The sequence below is a fragment of the Poecilia latipinna genome, unplaced genomic scaffold (genome assembly GCF_001443285.1).
Source record: "Poecilia latipinna isolate Pla-1442-1.1 unplaced genomic scaffold, P_latipinna-1.0 Scaffold144, whole genome shotgun sequence".
Taxonomy (NCBI): Eukaryota; Metazoa; Chordata; class Actinopteri; order Cyprinodontiformes; family Poeciliidae; genus Poecilia; species Poecilia latipinna.
Genome location: NW_015112760.1, coordinates 410,667 through 433,680, shown reverse-complemented (window position 1 = coordinate 433,680; position 23,014 = coordinate 410,667). Strand labels below are relative to the sequence as shown.

Here is a 23,014-nt window from a genome sequence, read left to right as displayed (position 1 = left end):
GTAATCTCGCGAGATAGAGTCAAGCGCGCCACTTGAAATTTGGAAACACCAATCTTTACAACTGCGCGAATTATTTTGCCTTTGTAGCAGGATAGGTACGTCACACCTGAAACAATTTTACCCATATGCCTGATGAAGTAATGCGATTTTATTAATTTTAACACGTTTTTTAGACAAGTTTCAAGAATTCAGATTCAAATTTAGAAATTTACAGTGCGTCATATTTCACTCAGACATCTAAAGTTTTGCAAAGAGAAGCCAGTTTAGGCAAATGTTTAAAAAGCGGTACTTTTGTTGGTCGTTTTAGTTTCCGAACAGGTTTATCAATTATGCAGAGAAGTGCCTGGCTGTATTCAACACAAAGGAGGTCCGTGTTAAGTGCGTGAGTTTGGGGCGCTTCAACAATAGTGGCCCCACCCCCAAGGTTGAGGGCTTTTTTTTTTTTTGTGAGACTGTCAGAAAATAAACTTAAATAAGTTGATTTAACATTCAATTCTAGGAATTACTTTTTACATGAAAGTATTAGTGGAAACATGTGGGTAACATGCCCTACATGTAAAAATCAATTAATTCAAATAATATAAAAGTTTACTTTAGCACTTAGAAACTGAGAGTCCAGCAGAAAGCCACAGACACCTTGGCAAAAAGCTCATTGAAGAATAAGGTGGCTTTATCCAGCTCTATATCGAACCATGGAAATTGTATGTAGAATGGAAAGAAATGCAAAAAATAATAATAGTTATATAGTACCTATAAGATTATATAAGACCAACAATGTAAATGAATGAAGTCAGAGTTCCTTAACACCTAAGTAGAGCCACAGGCTTTTCAGAAGGCTGACTTTTTTGTGATAAAGTTTTATTGGGTTATGTAACATACTTTTTCTCAAGAAACTAAATCTGGGATTTTCTTCAAGAAATGCACCTTCTGACCCAGCCCTGGATGTGGCAGTGGGAAGGGGGTTTTGAGGCACTGGCTGTATCCACATCTTGTAAATCTCCAGGAAACCCTCAAATGGACTTCGCTTTACAATCCTTAAGGACTGTGGTTACCCCTGGCCCTTCTACCCTATTTTTTTCTGTTGCATAAAACTTTCTTTTATGCAACATCTTATTTGGTAAGATGCTTTCACTCACTGCTGGAGAGTTTTCCCCTTAATTGTTTGGGACATAACATTATACTTTTTTCCACCTTATGAAAGTTATTGAATTGTCACTTGATGTAAACCATATTAAATAAACTGTCAATCTTAGAAATAAATGTACGACTTCCACTTTCTGAACTGTACAAGTCCAGTAAAAAGTGCTTTTAATACAGAAATGTTATTGTTTATACAATTCTGGAGATGACCGCTGACTTGACAGAGGTCCATTAGAAAAAAGGTGATTGAATCTGTGAGCTATCATAAAGAGGAAGATGACACAAACTGCATCCTGGTGGTCACCTCCGTGCCATGCTGCATTGATGCAACAATTCATGTGAAAGGAGCCCCACCCAACTTTTAAATGAATAAACTGCTCAACATAGAGGCATGCTTTTAGGGAAATTTCTGTATCAAAAATACATTTTTCTTATGCAATATTTCCAATCCCCCGGCAAACAGCTGTAATCATTAAAATTAAAGTTCTATACATATCCAGCTTAAGAATAAAAGACTCACACAACAAAGTAGACAACAATTCATTTAATAATTATTCTTTGTGGTCTCTAGGGGAGGGTTTGAAAGGTATAAAATGGTCATATTAAAATAATCGACCCAGTCTTTTCCAGATGGTGGATATCTCAGGATATCCACCATCTCTAATTGCCTTTTGACACAAGTCCCTATGTGTTTCGTTTTTTTTCTTCTTTTCAGTTTTTCAGCAGATGTCCCACTTATCCATGTATATAATTTACTTTTGTGGATGAACCAACTCGACAGTTCAATGTACAAGGCTCCCGCGGTCCCAGCAGACAGCACAGAACCAGTGACTCACAGGCAAACTTTGCTCTCAGTTTAATAGTCGCAGCTCAGTTTCTTGAAGAGGCCAGAGGTTTGCAATGGATAAGGCTTAATGTTCACAAGCATTTAAAAAGCGTTCCACGAAGCAAGCCTTTTTCCTGCCTGGGGGGGTGCGGAGGGGTGTGGGGGAAGAGTGCTGGTTGGTAACCAAACAAAGACAAATAACATAACAATGAATATATTTATTATTATAGAAGATAATTAATGTTAAGTATAATAATTACAAAGGCAATTTCTCTAGACTACTATAATCTGGACCTGCTCTTACAGATGAGAGGAAACTGGGAGAACAGTTAACAGGAAGCTCTAAAATGCTGCGTTTACTCACACAGCGCAGCACAGTTCATTTTAACAAGAGAAACCCGCCGAACAGGGATGAGCCTCATTATGAGTGGAGATGAGGGTTAGGGTAAAGCAGAAAACTGAGGTAAGATGTTTAATGATCAGAATTCGACGGTCTCACCAGTAATCTGTCTCTTCCTTCTGGATGGATCCAGAAGGAAGGAAAAAGCACCACTTTCCCTCTTTTTTTCTTTTTTCTTTTAAAAAAAAGCGCCCCATCTAAAATACCTGGTTTACGTTGAAGAGAGCATGAAAACATTTTATAAGTTAACCAAGTTAAGGATCTTTAAAGTGTGCAACCCTCTGAAAATCATTCCCAACCCACTTTGTGAAGGCTTGCCTAAGAGCATGAATTATAATTCACCTGATAAATGAGGGGGGGGGGAAAGCTGTCCTCTGCCTCTTATTACAGCTTTCAAAATCTGAGCACTGTTAATAACCAACAGTCCATATATATATATAAAAAATACATCAAGGATGCACAGAAACCATGTACCTTTAAATTGCACTGATAAAACCACTGAGCATATTCCAAGTCTTTCTTATTCATCCAAACCATCAGCTCCAGCCAGATAAGTTTACACTTTTTTTTTTTTTTTTTCCTTTTTTGTTTTTTTTCCTTTGTTGTCTTTTCTGTAAATTTGTGATGACTGGAGCTGGTCTGGTTGTGTAACTAGGAAGGCAGGGCTTTAGTAGTCTGCAAGAGGAAAAAGGGGGGGCAGTTTGAGAGCAGCACAGTGATCCTGACATTTCCCTTCGTCTCCTCCAGTGTTGTCCCAGTACTATCTGGACTCTCCGTCTTTGTGGGTGCTGTACAGCGCCAGCTCGCTCGGCCCTCTGAGTCTCGAAGTGCGCGGCGGCGTGGCCGACCGGCTGGCGATGGACGGAATGAGCGGCGGCGGCGCCCCCACCGACAGAGCCCCCACCAAGTCCTTCGCCAGGATGCCGTTGGACATGTGGTGCGGGTTGATGGGACCGAGACGGGAGTAGAGGCTCGGGTGGTGCTGGGAAGCGGGGCTGGCTCCAGAAGGGAGCGAGTGAGGCAGAAGGCCGGGATGGAGCTGCTCTAGATGAGCGGCGGCTGCCGCGGCGGCGGCCGCGTGCGACGGGCTCGAGAGATGGGAGCCGTGAGGGAGGTGTGAGTGCATTGCAAAGTAGCGAGCGCGCTCAAAGTCTTCCCTCAGGATCTGGGCTCTTTGCTCCTCATCCAGAAGTCCGCCGCCCGGGGGTCCCAGCTGAGGAGGGCGATCGAAGGGTATCAGGCCGAACTCCGGGCGAACGCCGGAGGCGACGGCGGCGGAGGTAGATGTCGGAGGGTGTGGAGGCGCGGCTGCGGCCGCGGCAGCTACCACCGCAGCCCTCTCCGCCTCCACCATGTGCCTTTGATGTTGGAGAAGCCGAACCAGGTGTGGATCGTGTCGTAGGGCCAGATGTGGATCTGACCGAAGTGCCAAAGCCTCCCTCCGATGCGGATGCGGCTGATGGGCCATGATTTCCCTCCAGTGGTCCCAGATGAAGCTGTGCGGACCCTGCGGCTGTCCCGGAGGCGGTCCGTGGGGAAACCGCTCCCCTGCCGAACCGACTAGGAGTCCTGCTGTGCTTCCCATAATTGCTTCGAACGGCCGTGAGCGGTCCATCACTGGTTGGTGAGGAGGGGGATTAGGAGTGGGTGGCGGGAGTGGAACCCCGGGAGTGGGAGTCAGTGACAAAGAGCAGGACGAAGGGGTGCCAGAACTGGGGTGGTGCGGGTGGCTGTTGGGGCGGTCAAAGGTGTGGCTGGGCGCTGGAGGTGGATGGGTGATGGGGATGTGCTCTGGCTCCTCCTTCCTCTCCTCTTTGACTTTAACCGTCGGCAGAGAGAGGGAAGGTTTGGAAACGGGCGTTGTGGTGCGGTCGGACTTCTTGACGTGAGACAAAGACGAAATGGAGGAAGAAGCTGCGGAAGAAGCAGGGAGGCTACCGTCTCTTTGGGAATGATCGTTGTGGAGGTTATGTGCCGCTTGGGCCTGGGAGCGGGGATAAAGGTCCATGGGGGATGGGATGGAGCGGTGGGAGGGAGGCGGCGTGTTGAGCACAGAGGATGAGGAAGATCGAGGCCTGTCCCTGTCTGCGACTAAAGACGAAGAGCCAAGCGGAGGAGCCCTCGAGGACATCATTGGCAGTGGCCTCTTGTCTCCATCTCTCTCTCGCTCGCGGTCTCTGTCTCTGTTCAAGCTCCGTGTCAGGTCCTCGATGGGTCCGCCGCCCCCTCCCAAGGCGCTGCTGTGGCCGTTGATGTGGTTGACCGGGGTGCTACTGCGGGGCTTGAAGGGCGGACCAACTGGAGACATTCTCACGGGTTGTCGGCCGTACAGCAAACTGTCCCTGCAACACAAAGGAGCCCGAAGTTCAAACTATGGAAACCTAATAGGAAACCTGTGTTAAAACACATTCCTCATTACTCATTCGATCTCTGAAATTACATGAATCAGAGCCTTGCAGCAGTATTTAGCAGCCCCCCACCTCTTTTATCACATTAAGACTTCAATGTGTTTTGACACACACTGCAAAAAAGTATGTTGGGTCTAGTTTCTATTCTAAGTAACTTAACACACTTGAAAATAAGACAAAACTAACTTATGTGTAACTTTTCAGCACAATATAGAAATCAACAATTCCTTATCATTGATGAGTAGGAAATAAGCCAGTAGAACAAACGTTTTAACTTAAAATATATGAAAAATGTCTTGCTCCACTGGCAGATTATTTCATTCAAAAGTAGTACTTTTTCATCAATATTAAAATTATTGACTTGAAACAAGATCCTAATTATTGCTGAAAAGTTACCTGTAAGTTTAGTTTTGTCTTATTTCAAGTGTACTAGGATATTTGCACTAGAAACTAGGCCAAAAATACTTGGTAAGATTTTGTGTTTTTGCAGTGCAGTTCTAGTTTTATTTTTGCACCAATTACTAAAATCCACAGGATACAATCATCTTCAAGTCTACTTCTATTTATTCTTACTATAATTTTATTGGGATGCAACATACAACCTAACAAAACAAACTGAAATTTGTAGTTGTAACTTGTAAGACGTGCAAATTTATGAAATCTATTGCTTTAAACATAAAAGTCGGTAATACCTGTCCTTCTCATCCTTGATGTGAGGGATGTCTCTCCTCTCCATGTCCTTCCCTCGATCTCTCTCATCCCTTTTGTCCATTTCTTTAATCCAGGGACCTCCAGAAAACACCGACGGACCACCATGTAGACGGTTCCATGTCTCGATGTGATGGTTGGAGGTGGGCAAGCCCCCGACCGCGCTCGGTGGAGGCTCTTTAGGGCTAAACACGGAGCCGGCTACAGGTGGCAAAGATATTTTATAGTTAGAAAAGCAAGCAGCTGAACCAGTTAAATCATTAAACGTCGCAGAAAATTTGCTGACACAAAGGGAATAAATGAACACACTCGTTTACTGGTGCCATCGTGTGTGACCAAAAATACAATTCCCATCAATTTATTGTTAGCATCTAATACGATACAGATAAAATAATTAGTAACAGGGGGGGAAAAGCACACAGAGATCACAATGTTACCTCTAAACTTGTGTGCAACAATTTCGTAAAACTTGCAAAAAAAAAAAAAAACTTCTACTGCAAGAAAACAAAAACTTGCATATGAAAATAAGTTTGTCCTTGCTAAATAATACTTTTTTTTTTTTTTGCAACTGTGCAACGTTGCAGTTTAGTACTGGGTACTTCTATTACCTCACCCAGTTCAGTCTAGTTGATTAAACACAACTAAACGTTGGGAACGCTTCCCAACACACCACATTTGTCTTCCCGTTTTGCAGTAAACGTGCATACCCCTGTCGGTGCACTGGCGTTTGGACTGCACCCAGAACTGGCAGCTACTGAAATTAATGCATACAACCTTTTGCTTGTATATCAATGACAAACCCCAGCACAGCCATTCACAGCATGTCGCTGTGACAGCTGAGCTGTAGCTGTGCTATGAGACAGGAGAGAAGAACATTAAGAGGGGAAAGAAGCATGGATCACAAATTTCAGGCAGAGTTAAGACAAGGAGTGGGAGAACGCAAAACACAACATACGGCGCATGTCAGCCGCTTTTTTACCGAAAGGGATCAAATTATTCATGATTTTAAACAACGGGAGCCAGGAGTCAACCCATACTTCAAACTGCTGACATTTCTCTACAGAATGAGGAACCAACGGTTAAATGAGGGTTTTGTAGACTTTAGTTTCCTCAGATGACAAAACTGAAGGGATCAAATTAGCCTGATTTCCATCAAACATCTCTTAATCGATTAATTTCTATTGCTCACTGAAGCAGAATGAACTCTGCATGTTCAGACAAATTTAAATATTTGACATTTTTATGAACACTAGTGTCTGACATTCTGTTAACTCCAGCAATAACACAATCCCATAAAAACAAAACCTCCAATAGTAGAAGTCAAATAAAACAATTCTATTTTATAATGTTCTTCATTGTGAGCTCAAACTATTAATCTTTGAAACTGCACTCAAAACTTCTTTAGGCTGTACTTTCATCTCCAGAGCACCCCATCAATCAACATATTCTCTTTTATTAATGCACAACATTGTTGAAAAGAACATTTTGGGTGACATTTTGTATCAAATCCCAGGCATTCGGACTTTTTGAACCAGCAAACAGACTCGGCTCCGTCCACCGCTGCTGATAGACTGAACTTAAGTACCATCAAATCATATGGCCAACAATCTTAGGTGTGGATGCGGTTACTTGGGGAAGAAGGTGCCATCTTCAATATCTCTGAGGTATTTCATATAAAGAGACACGGTTACTGTCAGCAGAGGCATGTTGAAGTCCTTATAGGCTGCTTCTTTCCACCTGGCACAGTTACATTGTTTTAACCTTTTTTGGTTCAAATACCTCAATCTCTTAACTTTTATCTTACTACAAACATGTGTAGCAAGATATTTAGTAGTAAATAATTTGCAGTAAGATCGTTTGTAATTTATCCGGGATGTGTAAAATGTCATCTGCAACTCCTGAAGTAGACGTGAACTGCATCGAAGGTCAGAGCTGTGCAAAAAGCGGCGATGTGAAAATCCGCATCAACATCTCTGATCGTTACAAAATAAATTTATTGGCGTGTTGAGATGGCAGCGGGGAAACAGAGGAGGGAAAGAAATGCTTGTTGTTTGCAACAGATACCTTCACTTCTATGATCACAAAGTTTCCCAACAAAGTTGCACAGGTTTTTTTTTTTTTTTTAATCGTCACTAATTGTAAATAGTCTGTCTTTTAATGCTGAAAGAGATATGCACATTTTGTAGACTTTTTTTTTTTTTAAATCAACCAACTCAGTTGCACATTCCTCTGGACTGGAGTATTTTTTTTTTTTTTATAGCTACCTGGCATTTATGCTGAAAGTTTTCCCACTACAGTATTTACTGTACAGTATTTTTGTTTTTATATTCTGTCTTTTTGTGAGTCTATCTGCTGTTATTGCCGGTCACTTTGCTGCTGTTGCACAGAAACTCCCCCACTGTAGGGCAATAAAGGATATTCCTACTCCAGTCAAACATCGTGCAGCCTTAGCTGGACATCAGAAACCGTTTCCTTCAGTAACTATTGTAATCATGAAGTGAACACATGACAAACTGAATTCATTTTTGTGCTCTATACCCCAATATTAGCTCCTAATGTAAACAATTTGTCGGCTTTGACCTTAAGAAACCAAGGAAAGAAATATTTCGAACACATTCTAGTTCTAGAAATGAAAAACTGTAAATCTGTACAACCCTTTCTACACTTGGATATAATTTTCTTTTAAACCATTCATGACATTTGGAAATAACAGCTTTCCTTTTTTTTCCCTTAAATTTTCTGAATGTTTTCACAAATCATAAAACACCACAATGCTTGTTCATTTCTGGTTTGGCAGTGTTATCGATGGCCTCTCTCTGTGCACCTGGATTACCTGTATTATATGGATTGTTTCTGATTTATATCTCCTTGAATAGAAACTCAAGTCTGGAAACCTCACGCTCTGGATATTTGAAGAACCCTGGAAATATCACATTTAACAGACGCTCTTTTGACTGGATCATGCTGGACGAGTTTCAGTTGAATTTTAGTTGAGTTTTTGTGCGCTCCTGTTTGTGCATGTGAGAGGAAAGGATTATATCTAAGCAGCACAGAGCCTCAAAGTGGACGGTGAAGCTGGGAGGTCCAACGTTAGACATCTACTTAAAGTGCCTCACTATTTAGACAAATTTGCTGAGGCCCATTGTTGTTGTGATTGCTTCTTGCTTAACAGGATAGTTTGGGATTTTGGAAGTGAGGATCAAATGCTCAAGCAGTTTATGTTTTACATTCAATAAATATCTATTTTTCCCCCCACCTTCATTCAGTAAAAATCCAGAGAATAAGAATGACCACTTTGAAGCTTTTGAAAGAGTCTCGGTTCAGAAATCCTGACATTTCAAACGCCTGGTCAGCTCATCTTCTCACAGTACACTCTAAATGTACCTACCTTCAACATTGTTTATGATTAACATCCACAGGAGACAGCAAGTCATAAAACTGAAAGGACTTCTACGGATTTCTAAGTGCATCCAATTCAGATTTTAGTGGTAAAATAAGCAAATTAAAGGTAGAAACTTGAAGATTGTTCAGACATGAAACTGAAACATTTCCAAGTTTCAGATAAGCGCCAATGAGTCATTTTTTTTATTATTAAGAAAAGCCTTGGTTTACTCAAACAGTGCCTTCTCCGTATAAACATCTTCCTGGGCGACTACCATGTGTAGTTCCCACAGAACGTCGTTCTCTAGTTTAGATCGCCCACTTTTGACATGTAGATTGCAGAAAAAAATAAGAAATTTAGAAAATCTTAACCCGTCCTTTCTGGTTCGTGTTTAAAAGTGTGCTGAAACTGCAAAACTGACCCAGTGCTGGGCTGCCAAGTCCTCCAAAGGCACCAGAACCAAGGGCTCCCAGTGGAGCAAACGGAGGGGATCGACCATAAGGATCTAAAGCACAGGACAACCCTCAGAACAGGTGGGCACAAACTTTCTGCTGGACAACGTCAGTATTTCAAGTTGAATTAAAATACCCAAGTGTGCAGCCGGTGGAAGGAAGGAGGAAGGCGGCGCTGATGGGGAGATGAAAGGTGCCGACGAGGGATTGACTGCGCCTGAGGGAGGGGAAGAAGAAAGAAAACAAAACCTGTCAAAGAGAGCGAATCGAACCGCATCAAATGACTTCACACAAAAAGTACATTTACAAGCGGTGTAAAGGTGAAACACATACGCAGGAATTAAACACTATGCAGTTAAAGCAAGGAAATAATGTTGTCATGTAAAGAATACAAAGTCAAAAAGGGCCTTGTAGTTATATGAGAAAGGATTTTTTTGATATTTTGTCAAATCATCCAATTCTAGTTGTAGTTTCAGCCAAAAATGACCACATTAAATAAAGTATGAAGGTGATTATTTAGCTTCTTGTTATTAGAACTCCCTTCCTGGGTTAACATTTACTACTCCATATCTTTATCGGATGCAAAAATCTGTTTAATAATCAGCAAAAACACGTAGGGAGACGGTTGCAATCATCCCTTTTAGGATTACTTCGGCCTGCAGTACCTGCGGCTGGGAAAAGACTCGGAGGTCTAGTCAAATCATGAGTCGGAGGCAAGGCTCCTCCCAGGCCCACAGCGCCTGAAAACCGGGACAGCAGGTCACTTCGGAAGTCCAACTTGTGAGGATCGGCCTGCATCAGCTTTAAAAGAAAAGGAAAAAAGATCAGATTTGAACAGTTCATTTGTCACAAGCCCACAGAAAAACATTTTACCATCTTAGTGCGTAATCAAAATATGCTGATATCGTTCATAGCCTTTTTTTTTTTTTTTACCTTGACTTTTCTCTGATGGCTTAGAATCATCCAGGCCACATGAACATGCATAGCGCACCATTTTCCTGGTTTCTGCAAAGCACAAAAATCAAACGGCTTTGCTCCGTTATCCCATCAATATTGCATGTGCAGTTTTAGAGTTTTAACACCAAGTCAGGCGTTCTTCATGCAGTTCAGAAATAACACAGCGCCTGACTTTACAGCTGGAGATAAGGCTAAAGGCTACTCACTACGGACCAGTTTAGGTTTTGGTATATTCACACACACATATATATACAACTACACACACACACACACACACACACACACACACACACACACAGCAGAATGGAAAAAAATGAAAAAATCGTAAAACACAGTTGGAATGAAAGAAAAAGTTACATATAGTTCACAATTTCTGGGTCTGAAATACTTGGGAGTTGGTGCACAAGGACAGAAAAGACCCGCAGAAGTCAATAGTGGATGTGACAGTAGTGTAAAGTGAAAGAAGTATCAAGACTTAAAGGGCCAGTCCAGGATTTTTAGAACTGAGATTCTGTTTAAAGATCGCATGAAGTCGACATCTTCCGTGTAGCAGATACTTCCTGGTGTTTCCATTTAGAAGAAATCCAGATAAGTTAGTCCCAGACTTCTACAGTTTTAAACAACTCTAATCTCAAACAACAGCTTATGCAAACGCCGTTTTATGAACCTCTAAATTACTACTGCGTTCACTTAGGGCAACAATTGTTTAAAAGGGGGATTTTGGGGTAGGAGGCAGTGCATCACTGATGTCGTTTTCGTCTGATGTTACAGAAACTTCTGGAGTGACCCGAGTTCTCTCCAGATGCTTGGAACAGATTTGCTTCACGCTACTCGTTTCGTAAAACAGCTGAGCGATTTCTGTCGAAGAGACTAAATACCTTCGCCTTTGTTTTCTCAGTTTGTGTGTCGTAATACATTCAAATGTTATACATAAATGTAAAAAAAAAATGTGGCGATGGATATATACTGGAGTAATATTACTAAGGTTATCATAAAACAATAACATTATGCTTTCTGAGCAACTATAAAGCAGTGGTTAACATTCACTTACTGATTTTTACACGACTTATTATTCAAACTCGGTAGCCTGACGATGAACCAAAACGCTTCACATGATCAACTCTCTCACGCAGGAATATTATTTGTGGTGCGCCACCTCCTACCTCAATTTCCTGCGTAAATAATCATCATTTTTGCAGATACCAGCTCGGCGCAAACAAAGCAATGGTGTGAAGCAGACCTGAGCATTTTCTGCACCGCAGGCCACGTAAAGACCCATTACACATCCTGAACTCGTCGACAGAAAACCCGAAGCGCAACATGATTTTTACATTGAAATATGCCGCTTTTATTTTTGGATGAAAATGGCATTTTTGCTCGTGCAAAAAACTAACGTGAACTGTAGGGTCTTTTTAAATAATTCACTTCATGGACAATATATCCTCATCATTAAATCTGTGTACATTAACAACGCTTCAAAGGACTTCCTTATTATGCATTATTTAAAGGCGTTATGCATCCCAGCTCACACAGATGACAGATCCCAAGATGCTTCAGGCCAGAGAGTGTTTGAGGCAATAGCCTCCCAATGCAACGTCCTAATATAGCGCAGCCCTAATGACTCATTTACTGAGGTCAAAGGTTAAGTAGCTCTGGTTGTCCGGAACAGGCTGCTTGAATTAGCAATATCCAACTAATTTTTTTTTCTTTTTTTTTTTTTACACTTGGCAGATTACTTGAAGTTTAAACGTGGGCAGACGTACGCAGATAGGAGGAAAACTAATTGTAATTCAGAATTTATTTTAAATGTATTTACTTTGGTTTAAACCTTTACTCCTCTGTGGAGCTTAATGGGTTTGGAAATCGCTGAAGAATGACAAAATATACGAATGTTAATCTAGAAATATTACACAGATGCTGCTGTTATTAATAAAACTTGTTAAAAAAAATAGTTTTACAAAATGTGAAAATCTTTTTAGCTCGACAGAAATAGGAAAGTACAAATTTATTGAGACAGAGGAAAATTCTCAATCATGCAAATATAAAGCAGGATAATTACAGCAGTATAGTGGGCTGATGATTGGCATTAAATGTTGGTAAAGAAAAAAAGTTTGTAAAAGAGCGTTTGCATAAACAGTCATTTCTTACTAGAGTTGCTTTAAGTCCAAATCCTTGCACCTTTCAACAGAACCTCACTTTTAAAAAAAAAATCTCGACTGCACACCTTCAGAGGAACCAATAGATTCAAAAACCTTTTGTTTGCTTACATTACTGATTTTCAGTGACGTCCCAAATGGATCAGTTAGCTACGAGAGAACAGAAGACCAAAAATCACCTTTAATCAACTGACGTCACTTAGAAAATGACATTTTGCACCAGTTGCTGCTCTGACTCGCGTTACGGCACATCCTGGCCCAATTAGCTATGCATGTCAGTATTTTACATTTCAGTCTGGAGCTGCTGTCGGCTCCTTGTCCTTACCCTGTGATCTTTGGTCTGCAGGTGGTGAGAGACAACCCCGAGTCGTGCCGTTAAATCAGGAGCCGTTCCCTGAGGGACAAGAGGCTGTCAAACACAGCACACACACATGAGCCACACCCCAATGATCCACCAGCCCTGCTAAATGAAGGCAAATCTAGCAATTATGATGCATTTGGCCAGCAGAACTTGAGCAGCATAATCAGAACTCATCAAATTATTATTTTTTTTACTCTAAAATGTTATCAGACAGGCAGGCGGAATTCTGCCTTACCTTTGGCTGAAATGCTCCCTGCAAAGAGCCGAAGGGCCCGGCAGGAGGAATAACAGGCGGAATACTCGAAACCGAGGGCGGAGGGTACTGTGGGAAGAACTGACACACACAGATATCCAAGTCAGGGATCAACAAAGGCCTGAGGAAACTGACCGAAACACTACGCAAGTTTATAAACCGGGCACGACTCGTTCCGAAACTTTAGAGTTATCACGAGTTACGCAATCAGCAGGATTGTTAAAAGACACTTACGGGGTGTCGGTACAGTCCGTCCATTTTGCTTGGAAACTTCTCAAACTGAAAAACAGAAAACAATCGCGTGGCTTGAAAAACCCTCTCAAACTGAGAACAGTCAACATTCCAGGCGCTGGAAATCACAACACAGATGTTCGGAGGAGCAGCAGAGGACGGCTCACCAGCGGCGGCGCCGTGGCCGAGGGGTGCAGGAAGGGTGTGAAGTGTTGGTGGGTGTGCGTGTGCTGGTGCTGGTGGTTGTGCTGATGGAACTGGAAAGCCAGCGGCGGCACGCTCGTCTGGTTCTGGGACGTCCTGCCCGACGAGCTTGACGAGGAATTCGGTGCCGACGGACCGCCGGGGGTGCTGCGGCCCGCCGCCGCAGAGTTGTTCTCGGCCCCCGGCACGCTGCGTCTGCCCTCGCGCTCTGGAGGGAATCGAGATTTATGGCTTGAGTCGACACGTGGAAATAAAACCTAGAACAGTTTGGCTATCTAATTAATAATATGATGGAAACAGAAACAAATAAACACCAGGAATTTCTTTTTTTTTTTTGAAGTGTTACCAGGGTTGGAAATTTGCATCTGCCTCTTTCCTAAGGCAAGTAAATTTAAAAAGTAATGGAAAATGTTAATAAAACAGAACGGCAAGTTTTAATTGTAAGGAAGAGTGTTCAGTTTCTACAACCGACCACTTGGGGGCGGTCATGCCAACAAGCTGCTGCTGCTGCAGACGCCATTGGGAGCTTAAGGGGAACTGAACGGTAGTGTGGAGTCACTTTGCTGGAGAAAAGCAGCTGACAGAAACCGACATTTCTTAAGAGGATCCCAAGATATGGAGATTAAATTAAATTGCAAATTTTTAAAATATTTTTTTGTTAAATAAGAAGCAGACAGGAAGTGAAAATAGGAAGTTGCATCACTTGTGACAAGGCATGAGCTAAGTTGGCATGGGCACAGTTTTAAAGAGATAAAACCACAAAGGTTTACCACCACGCTGTTTCTGCTGTCTATAGTCGTCTGACGTGAGACGACGGCAGACTTTCTGGCTTTTATTCTCCAGAGGAATGGAGAATAAAAGCCAGAGCTAAATCTGCCCCGCTTGCTGCAGAATGACTGCAAGGCGACTACTTGAGACATGACTTACAAAAAATTTAATTCTTCTAAACGCAAAGAAATTATTTTGATTGTAATAGTGTTTTGCCACATTACACTAACAGCAGTGCCACTTATTGATGCTTTTCAGACCGATATCAAATCTCGGAAAAACTATTTTTCCTTAAACCAGGCAATGTTTTATTAACATCAGCTTCTGGCGCTAGTCTTGATGCCCCTTTTCAAAATATGAATACGAAGGCTGGGAAACAATCAATTTTACTGATTTTCTTTAAAAACATTTTTTTTAAATTGGCTGAAACCTGCAATCGCAGAACGAAGCTCCTGGAGATGAAGGAACTTGGCCAAATTGTACTAAATTGGATTTGGACTTTTTTTTTTTTTTTTTTTTTATCTTGGATTAGTTTCTGTTTCAAGAAATTTTTAATGTCCACTGTGAAGACAACAGAAAGACTTCTGCTTTACATCAAGAAAATGCAATACTTGCTGCGCTAATATGATCAGTTCTCACTTCACAGACGTGCTACTTCCCCAACACCGTGGACAAACCCAGACAACCCACAGAGGAAGTGTCTACATTTTGGTTTATTTTGGTAACATTGCAGTCATTTCGCTACCTTGACAAAGAAACAAAAAGAAACTAAGCTAACCAAACAGCAGCCAACTGTGGCAGATCCCTTGAGTTTACCTGAAGCTGTCGAATGAGCAGGAGGAAGCAAAGGCGGCGGCGGAGGCAGGCCGGGCGAAGACGTGAACATGGCCCCGGAGCTGGCTCGGGACGGGGGTCGGAGAGGCCCCGAGGAGCCCGAGCCCCGACTGTAGGGCAGAGACACGCTAGTGGAAGGAGTCGGAGGGCGCATGGAGGCCGAGGAAGTGGCGACAGACGACGCAGACGATGGAGTTTTGACTGGAGCGCCGCTGCTGAGAGAAACAAGAAAATCAGACACTGAAGGGAACCAGGCAGCAGCAGCGATGACGTTCATCCACGAGAAGCCGACCTGTTGTAGATGGACTGAGACCGAGGAGGCAAACCGTACGGCTTGGGCTTGGAAAGGGGTGGACTCCCGTTGTGGCGAGTGCCGTTCCCGTTGACCGGACTGGGCCGAGGGACGGCGACGGAGGCGGTGACGGGGGAAGACATGCAAATGAGACCAGGAGAGGTAGAAGAAGAAAACGGCTCTGGGAAGTGTGGCTCCAGGCTCGTCTCCTGACTTCGTTCCAGGCCGGACACTCGCGGGGTCACCATTAGCCGCGAGATGCCGCCGCAGCGTGCCGACAGAGGCGGGCAGCTTTTACCCGCCGTGGCCAGGTTCGAAGGGGACGGATCCACGGCTGAGAAAAACAGACGATGAACAGGCATGAATGCGAGCGGACGTTTTTCACATCTACAAAGAAATATTCCTGAAATTTGAGAGACCTGACATTTCCTCCTCTGCTGTACTACCAGCCGACAAGGAAATAATTTGAGTTTCACACAACTAACTTGTTATACATCATTCTGGTTCTCTGAAACTTAAAACGTCTAATGATAACAATTACGAGGAACTATCCAAGCCTGCATAAGCCGATAAAGATCATCCTGAAGACTAGAAGGTGAGCTCTCACCAAAAGAACTGCAACAAAGTTTCCACACATTTTCATGTCCAAAATCCATTAAATTTCCAGACTCAGATTCAACAGACTTCTCATCCCAGGTCCGGACCATTTTTAAAGTAAAAGGACAACAATTCAATGTAAATTCATAGAGAAAGAAAGATATAGAAGGGAACATAAGTACAGAAGGGAAGACAAAAAAGGAAAGAAGACAGAAAGAAAAAAATAAAGAGGATGAGTGATTGAACAAGAAATTGCAAAAGAGACGAAGACCAAGTGACAGGAAAAAAAGAAAGACCGATGAAAGAAAAGCGCTGGACACCAGGCTAGTAAAAGAATGGAAGGGAAAGAAGGATGAAACAGAAGAGCATGGATGGTGGGGAGAAAGAAAGTACAAAGAGAGGGAAAGGAAAAATTAAGAACCGGGTAAGAGGAATGAACTACAAATACATAATTAAGGAAAGGAAGTAGAACGGAAAAAAGAAACTAGGAGAAGGGAAGAATGAAGGAAAGGAGGAAAAAAAGGGAAGGAGGATGAGGAAAAAAAGAAAGGACAGAAGGATAGAAGGAAAGATGCATGGATGGACAGATAAAAAGTCTACAACTGCTCTTTCCACAAACGTTTCCAGCCTGGAAAACATTTAAATTCTAGACCTTTCCAGACCCTGAGGAACTCCGCTGCATGCTGTTAAACCCAGAGCGCCACGACGATACAGAGAGGAAAAGATCCAGGACGGCAAAACACACTCTGCGCCGTCTGGGAACAATCTGAAGCAAGCTTTGTTGCCTCGCAGAAAATGGCCAGAACGGCACGTTTTTCATAGACACGAGAGCAGAGAGTAAAGCTGACTTCACCTTTATCATAAAGAGGAAGCTGTATCTGACAAACTCATGGTGAATAAAAAAAAAAAAAAAGAAAAACTTCAAGGAAGACACCACAGCAACTTTTCTCAGTTCAACACTATTTATATTTACCAGTTATTCTGGTGTAAGACAAAGCAGTGACACTGCCGATTCTTCTGAGATGCTACCATGAGAAGGAAGGAACCGTTTCAGATTTTACACAACCGTAGCTAAAATGAAGCATGTCCTGAGCCGGGCACACGCCGACCAAGTCCAATTCAGAAAACGGCGCAAAAACTAAAACTAGCTGAGATGCAACAAACGTCTGCTCTTTCCTTGTGCTCTCTTCGTTAAAGTGAAAATTGAAGAGTTTTCAAACCTTTTCTGGTGCTGACTGTGAACACTGGATCCATTTCATTGTCGGAGGCCTGCACAAGCAAAAAGTAAGAGATAAATAAATAAGGAAGGGACACAAATCATCAATCTATTTTCAGGCAAATTATTCCACCAATCAGGAAAAAAAAACAGCAATAACCTCCTATGACTAACATTACTAATCACCTAATCTGAAGAAAAACAAAGATATTTCGTCAGACATTAGGTCACACACACACCTTATCTCCAGTGTCACTCTCTGTGTCGCACTGAAAGAAGGGCGAGAAAAAGAAAAAATAAGCATCTATGTCGACATTTACGTGAAAAAAGATATTAATAACTGACTGCAATATCAGGAAACACTTACAATGTAGCCCGTCTCCAAATGAGAACCCTAAAAGACAAACGATACGAGAGGGTTGTGGCAAGTTACACAAGTTGTAGAAAATTTCACAGTGGATTTAACTTTGGCAACACGCTGAATAGTTTTCGGGACTCCATGAAACACCGGTATCAAAAGGTGTTGCTCAACAGCGTGACAGTGAACCAGTTTTACTGGCTCACTTTGAATAGCAGGATATACAGGTCATTAGCGCCGCAAAACTATAAACACGGTTGTTTGATCAGGAATTATCTGCACGTTGAGCAGACTAAGTGCCTGCGCAGCCAACTGGAGCGCTAAAGCCATCCTGGCGTCGTGAGCTGTTGCCTTTACCTCCATCTTTCGTCTCTTGCTTCTCCTCTTCAAGTAGCTGCTGGAGTAGCTGTGCGGGGCCCCTTCCTCGGGCTCCGAGAGCGGCCCTCTGCCGTTCTCCTCCGGGCCCCTCTTCCTCTTGTTCTGCCTTCCCAGCATGTCGGTGCGCTGATTGGGCTTCAAGGAACAGTCCATCTGATAAGGGAGGAGAACCGAGAGTCTTAATGTCTGCAAACAATGACGATAACACGAGCTGCAGAACACAACTGAACTGAAATGTTGCAATAGTGGACGACTGCTTGGATGCAATATCTGATTGGCCAGTCGATTTCCAAGACTCAAAATCCTCCTATTTGGGTGCTACGTTCACTGACCACACTTGACTTAGAGCTTGGTGAGTGATGCTGCAGCTCAGGGGCAGCAGTATTGTGGTAACGTGCAAGAAAAAGTGGAGAGAAGACGTTATGGTTTAGTTCCAATAACACAATCACCGCAATCTGATATTTTCCCCAAGATTGTGTAGACTCAGACGTAACCAATAACATCATACAGCAATGTTTAAACGAGCAACGGTTTCAAAAACCAGCAAAATTTCATGTAGCACTGTTGGGCTGACACAATAAATCGGATTAATCTTGACGAATTGATTACTGAAATCACCGTTGATTAATTTAATCGATTAATTGCCAAAAAAAAAAGTTTCTGAAAGAACACACTCAGAGCAGATATAAACCCAAAACGATACAAAATATATAAATATTTAAGATAACACTTTGTCTGTGAATGTGTTTAACTCAAAGCTTCTCTTATTTTTCTTAATTAAAAACTTTAATTTAATTTGTCTATATGCATCTTATAACACATTTAATATAAGGCTTAAACTGTTGATTCAAAAAAATCTGCAAAATGTGGCAATTTTTTTTTTTAATCTGATTAATCGATTAATCATCGGAATAATCAACCACTAAAATAACTGTTAACTGCAGCCCTGCTATGCTGCTCAAAGTCCTTTCAATGACTTTGAGCATTGAAAGGCACCTTACTCTGGCACCAGAGTGACTCCAGTTTTCTGACTACATCAAGCTCTGGGCACCGCAGCTACCGAGCTGCATCTCTGTTAAGCTGCCAACCTGAAACGGTAAAATGATTTAATTAAAAAATAAATTTTTAAAAAATCAGCCCGCTGTCATCCCAAGTATTGGGCCAGTGTCCCGATCGCAGCATTTTTTTTTTTTAAATAATCATTATCAGGAGTTACATTTCAACAGGAACTCCTAATGCCAGATGCAGGTACATTGTGGTTTATCAGCCGCACCCCAATGACGGGTGTAGCTGTCATGCAAACACAATTACTTCCGCTTCTTAAACTACACCACAGAGGTATCCAAGTGTCTGACTTCCTGCTGAAGTGTTAAATAAGAGGTTGGTATAAAAAAACAGATTTTTTTTCTTTTTTTGTTAAGCAAACCCTCTTTTTTTTTCCCTCCTCTCTTAAACAACACTGGAAACAATGGGCTGATTAGTCAGAACTTCAACCGTTCTAAGAAAATGTAAGCCGCTGCTGAAGAAAGGGTATGAGTAAGGCGTTTTATTTTAGTGTCGGAAGCTTAAAATATTAAAAACAAGTTGAGTTACACAAGGCGGTTTCCCAAACCACAGTGGGGAACTTAATCTGTGGCATCTGTTTCTTTTCGGTGAGATGCGTAAGCGCCCTACGTGCTAATCAAGAGTGAAATAATTTAAATAGATTGGGTCTAAAATGTGGACATAACTGGACTAAATTTCAGTAATTGGATCGTATCATTTCAAGGCAGATTTGAACAAATCCTGCGAAGACAGGTAAGCCTTGGTGTGCATCGGACTGGAAAGGTAACCAATCAGCGGTCGTGAAATTCGCTGGTTGATTTGACTGGAAAATAAAGCTGTCCAGGAGAACACAGTCACTTTGCGTGTCTCTACATCAGGACTTGTACATCATTTGCCTTCTGTGTGTGTGTGTGAGTGTGTGTGTGTGTGTGTGTGTGTGAGATGACAGAGGTCTCACTCTGTCCTTCTAAGTACAACTGACCTAAATTATTAACCAAAAATGTTGGTTCAAGAAACCTAATTCAGCTACTTGGACAATAAAACGTAAACTAAGAGGAAATGCACATTTTAACTCCACTTCTGCCTCCTTAACAAAAGAGCCATTAGACAACTCATCAATGCCTGCAGGAATTAGGCCATAAATAATTGAGGAATCTCCAAAACCCATCAGAAGGGGTGGGGTGCCGGGCTCTCCTGGGATATGTTTATTTACGCCAAGGAACAGATCGTCTAAAAACTAATCAATTCAACCTGACGTCTTTCACGCGGTGTGTTGGTATCAGTGAATTATCGGCCGCAACTGGTGCGCCAATCTACTGATTTATCGATTCTTTCAAGTAGTAGTAATAGTTTAGGTTTAACACCATGTCAGAAACAATGGATTTCTCACAGCAACGAGGAGTAATTACCAATAAATTCAAAACAGGTCACAATTTTTAAGTAACATCAGGTGTTAAAAAACTAAACTTTGTCACTTTAGTTCTCTCAAAGCTATTAATATTGCCCTTTTTAAATGCCAGGCTCCATCAAAAATGGTTAATGCCAGATTAATTTCAGGCAATATTTTACTGGAAAAATGAAGGAACTGAATTTATTTTGTTTCGACAGGATGAAAACAACACTGAAATAATTATTGTTAAATATTGCTATGGCAATATAAGTTTTAATTAACCCATATTTTCTTCACTACTCGTTTGCGGCTATTCCATCGTCGCAAGGTCCCCGCTGCTTTCCCGAAGCGTTCGAGTTTGGTCACCAAGATCTAATCAGTTGTGGGCATAAATAATAGTAAAAGTGGCTCTTGTTTCAATTAATTTATTATTGATATGTAGTTTCAATGCTGGTAATTTGAGAGGTTCTCCAACCAAATACTGCACCCAAGCAGTTCTTTGCAATTGCAGTTTTGCAGAAAGATACTGCAAGAGCAATTGCGATTCTGTGGAGATTTGGGGGAATATATTACAGAGTAATCAACATGACCTTTTGGCTAATTTAAATAATAATAACAACACATTATCGGATAAACTAAACATTTCTGTGACTTTGAATCACAGCGTTTTAAATGGGTTTATGTAAACTCAAGGAATAAATTAGCCCAGATTTCAGCTTCACGTGAATTTCTTGTCCCTTAAATGTCGTCCAAACTATTCTTTCTGGTGAAATGTGTCTTCTTTTTTTTTTTTTTTGACAGATAACCGTTCTAAAGAAAACTGAACCAAAATATAACAATAAAAGAAAGAGTAGGCCGCACTAATCCGTCACTGAGGTCCGCTCCTGACTGATGAATGACAGCTGGTGTCAAATTAAGATATTTACCTCCAGTGCCTCCAAGCTGATGAAGCTCGCAATAGCGAAGCCGTCAATGATGTCTTCCTCGCAGGACACAGACTCCCTCTTCCTCCGACGCGGAGGCCTGTGTCTCCCAAATACGGGCCGACGTTCTCTCCCTCCGGGACCCAGGACATTATTCGTCCCGCGTCCCTCTCGGTCGGAGCCCGAGGACAGGGATGTGGCCCGCTCCTCGGCCAGGTTCACTCTCCTCCGCCGCCTCAGCTCCCTGTCGCGCTGCGAACGGGACCGTCGGCTCTTTCTCATTCCAGCGCTTCGGCTCGGACCCTCCATAGTCGGAGGCCGCCTTCCTTTGTAGCTCCAATGGGACCAAAGGCACTTTATTTCAGTCCCGGTCCGGCAGAAGGCACCGAACCGTAAATTTAAAAGAAGGAAAAGGAAAAACAACCACACCACACACAGGCCCTAAGAGGGAGCCCCTGTTAAAATGGCGTTAATGGAACCAGTGGCTATTATTTACCGTCCCCTGACAGCAGTCTGCTGGCATCAGCGCCTTTCTTTTTGCGAATTTTTAGTGTCATTTCACTGAATTTGAACACAGACTTAGATCCACACGGGAATATCAAACATCCAGAACGTCACGCAGATGTCAGGACATAGCTGACTGTGTTTCCTCTGAGGCTAATATGAGCTAACAAGACGCATGTAAACAAAAAAAGACAAGTCTAGATAAGGGCCAGACAGGCCAAAGCAGACTGCTTATATATTACCCATTAAAAAGTACGACATCATCAGAAATCCTTTTCACAATCAATCCGATTTTCTCTGGAATTTTTTTTCTGTACACGCCGACAAATTTATTAGCAATAATGACATACGACTAGCTGGCTAGCAAGGCCAATAACCTACTATTCCCAATAATATTTAACATTAATGTCAAAGTTTAACATTGACAGACAAAGTTAATGAATATGAATGTAACTACTTAAACAAGCTAATTAACTATAAATAGCAAAGCCTAACAGAACTCGTTAATCAGTCTTTAGCTGTTTCGGATAGCACAGCTAAAGCGATACAATATTATATATACTCGGAACCTAAGAATATACCTATATTATTATAATGTCTCCAAAGACTGACAGGTCGAGCTGTAGAGTTGGACTTAGATCCATCCGCCAAAAAGAGCAAATATTCCTCCTGTTGACGATTTAATGGCCGATGGTGATGGTTGAATTCATCAAAAGAAAGACGTAACGTCGCTACCACAGCAGCTAGCTGTTAGCCTTCCGCAAGAACCTCTCAGATTTTAAGGAAGGCTAATATAACGTACGTAAATTTTAAACTGCGAAACAAGCGTAGAGCTTTAATGTTTCGCCTTATCAAACACAACTCCCCCGTCGTTCTCCGTTCGTAACAACAAAAACCTCTGAGGCCCAAATTTTAAAGCCTCGATTTCGATTTACAGGGTGTCGGTACTTGAGCCCCCATCGGGCTGGTCTTCTCCTGCATGAAGTCCTCCTTATAATCCAATGTTTGGAAGAAGTTGAACTTCCGCTCAGCGATGTCTCAATCGCGCTGAGCTCGGACTCCACACATATTGCGAGAGGAATACAGAATGGCTCCGCTGTTCTTTCGCAAGTTTCCACGGAACTGGGAATTAATGGTGAAAATGAGGCAGACACAACCCTTGTCAGCCGTGCTGTGCATTGTGTGCGCAGCTCTTCTTCCTCAGTCATCTGGCTGGCTGATTAGAGCTGGAC

General features: G+C 42.3%; 1 protein-coding gene across 3 annotated transcripts; it reads right to left on the bottom strand.

The window, feature by feature from the left end:
- Positions 1–2,949: 2,949 nt before the first annotated feature.
- fbrs (fibrosin) lies at positions 2,950–22,986 on the bottom strand. 3 transcript variants are annotated; one of them, XM_015029123.1, is made up of 18 exons: positions 21,282–22,986; positions 17,901–18,074; positions 17,553–17,579; positions 17,425–17,454; positions 17,190–17,238; positions 15,373–15,706; positions 15,063–15,295; positions 13,442–13,686; positions 13,278–13,322; positions 13,026–13,124; positions 12,755–12,838; positions 12,541–12,579; positions 10,250–10,321; positions 9,982–10,117; positions 9,453–9,533; positions 9,286–9,369; positions 5,467–5,683; positions 2,950–4,708 (listed from the first exon to the last, which is right to left on the bottom strand). In XM_015029123.1, exons 1-18 carry the CDS (start codon positions 21,585–21,587, stop codon positions 3,127–3,129), a joined length of 3,837 nt encoding a protein of 1,278 aa, XP_014884609.1. In that variant the 5' UTR covers positions 21,588–22,986; the 3' UTR covers positions 2,950–3,126. The 3 variants fall into 3 exon arrangements, with proteins under 3 accessions (XP_014884609.1, XP_014884610.1, XP_014884611.1); XM_015029124.1 differs by having other exon boundaries at positions 15,063–15,292; XM_015029125.1 differs by having other exon boundaries at positions 15,063–15,289.
- Positions 22,987–23,014: the final 28 nt, after the last annotated feature.

Bases quoted from the DNA above. Each gene is read 5' to 3' on its own strand.
- fbrs (XM_015029123.1), bottom strand. From the start codon at position 21,587: ATGGAGGGTCCGAGCCGAAGCGCTGGAATGAGAAAGAGCCGACGGTCC. The intron at 17,239-17,424 runs GTGTGTGTGTGA...TTGCTTGTGCAG, and splicing joins AGAGTGACACTGGAGATAAG to GCCTCCGACAATGAAATGGA. The intron at 10,118-10,249 runs GTAAAAAAAAAA...TTTCTTTTAAAG, and splicing joins GCCATCAGAGAAAAGTCAAG to CTGATGCAGGCCGATCCTCA.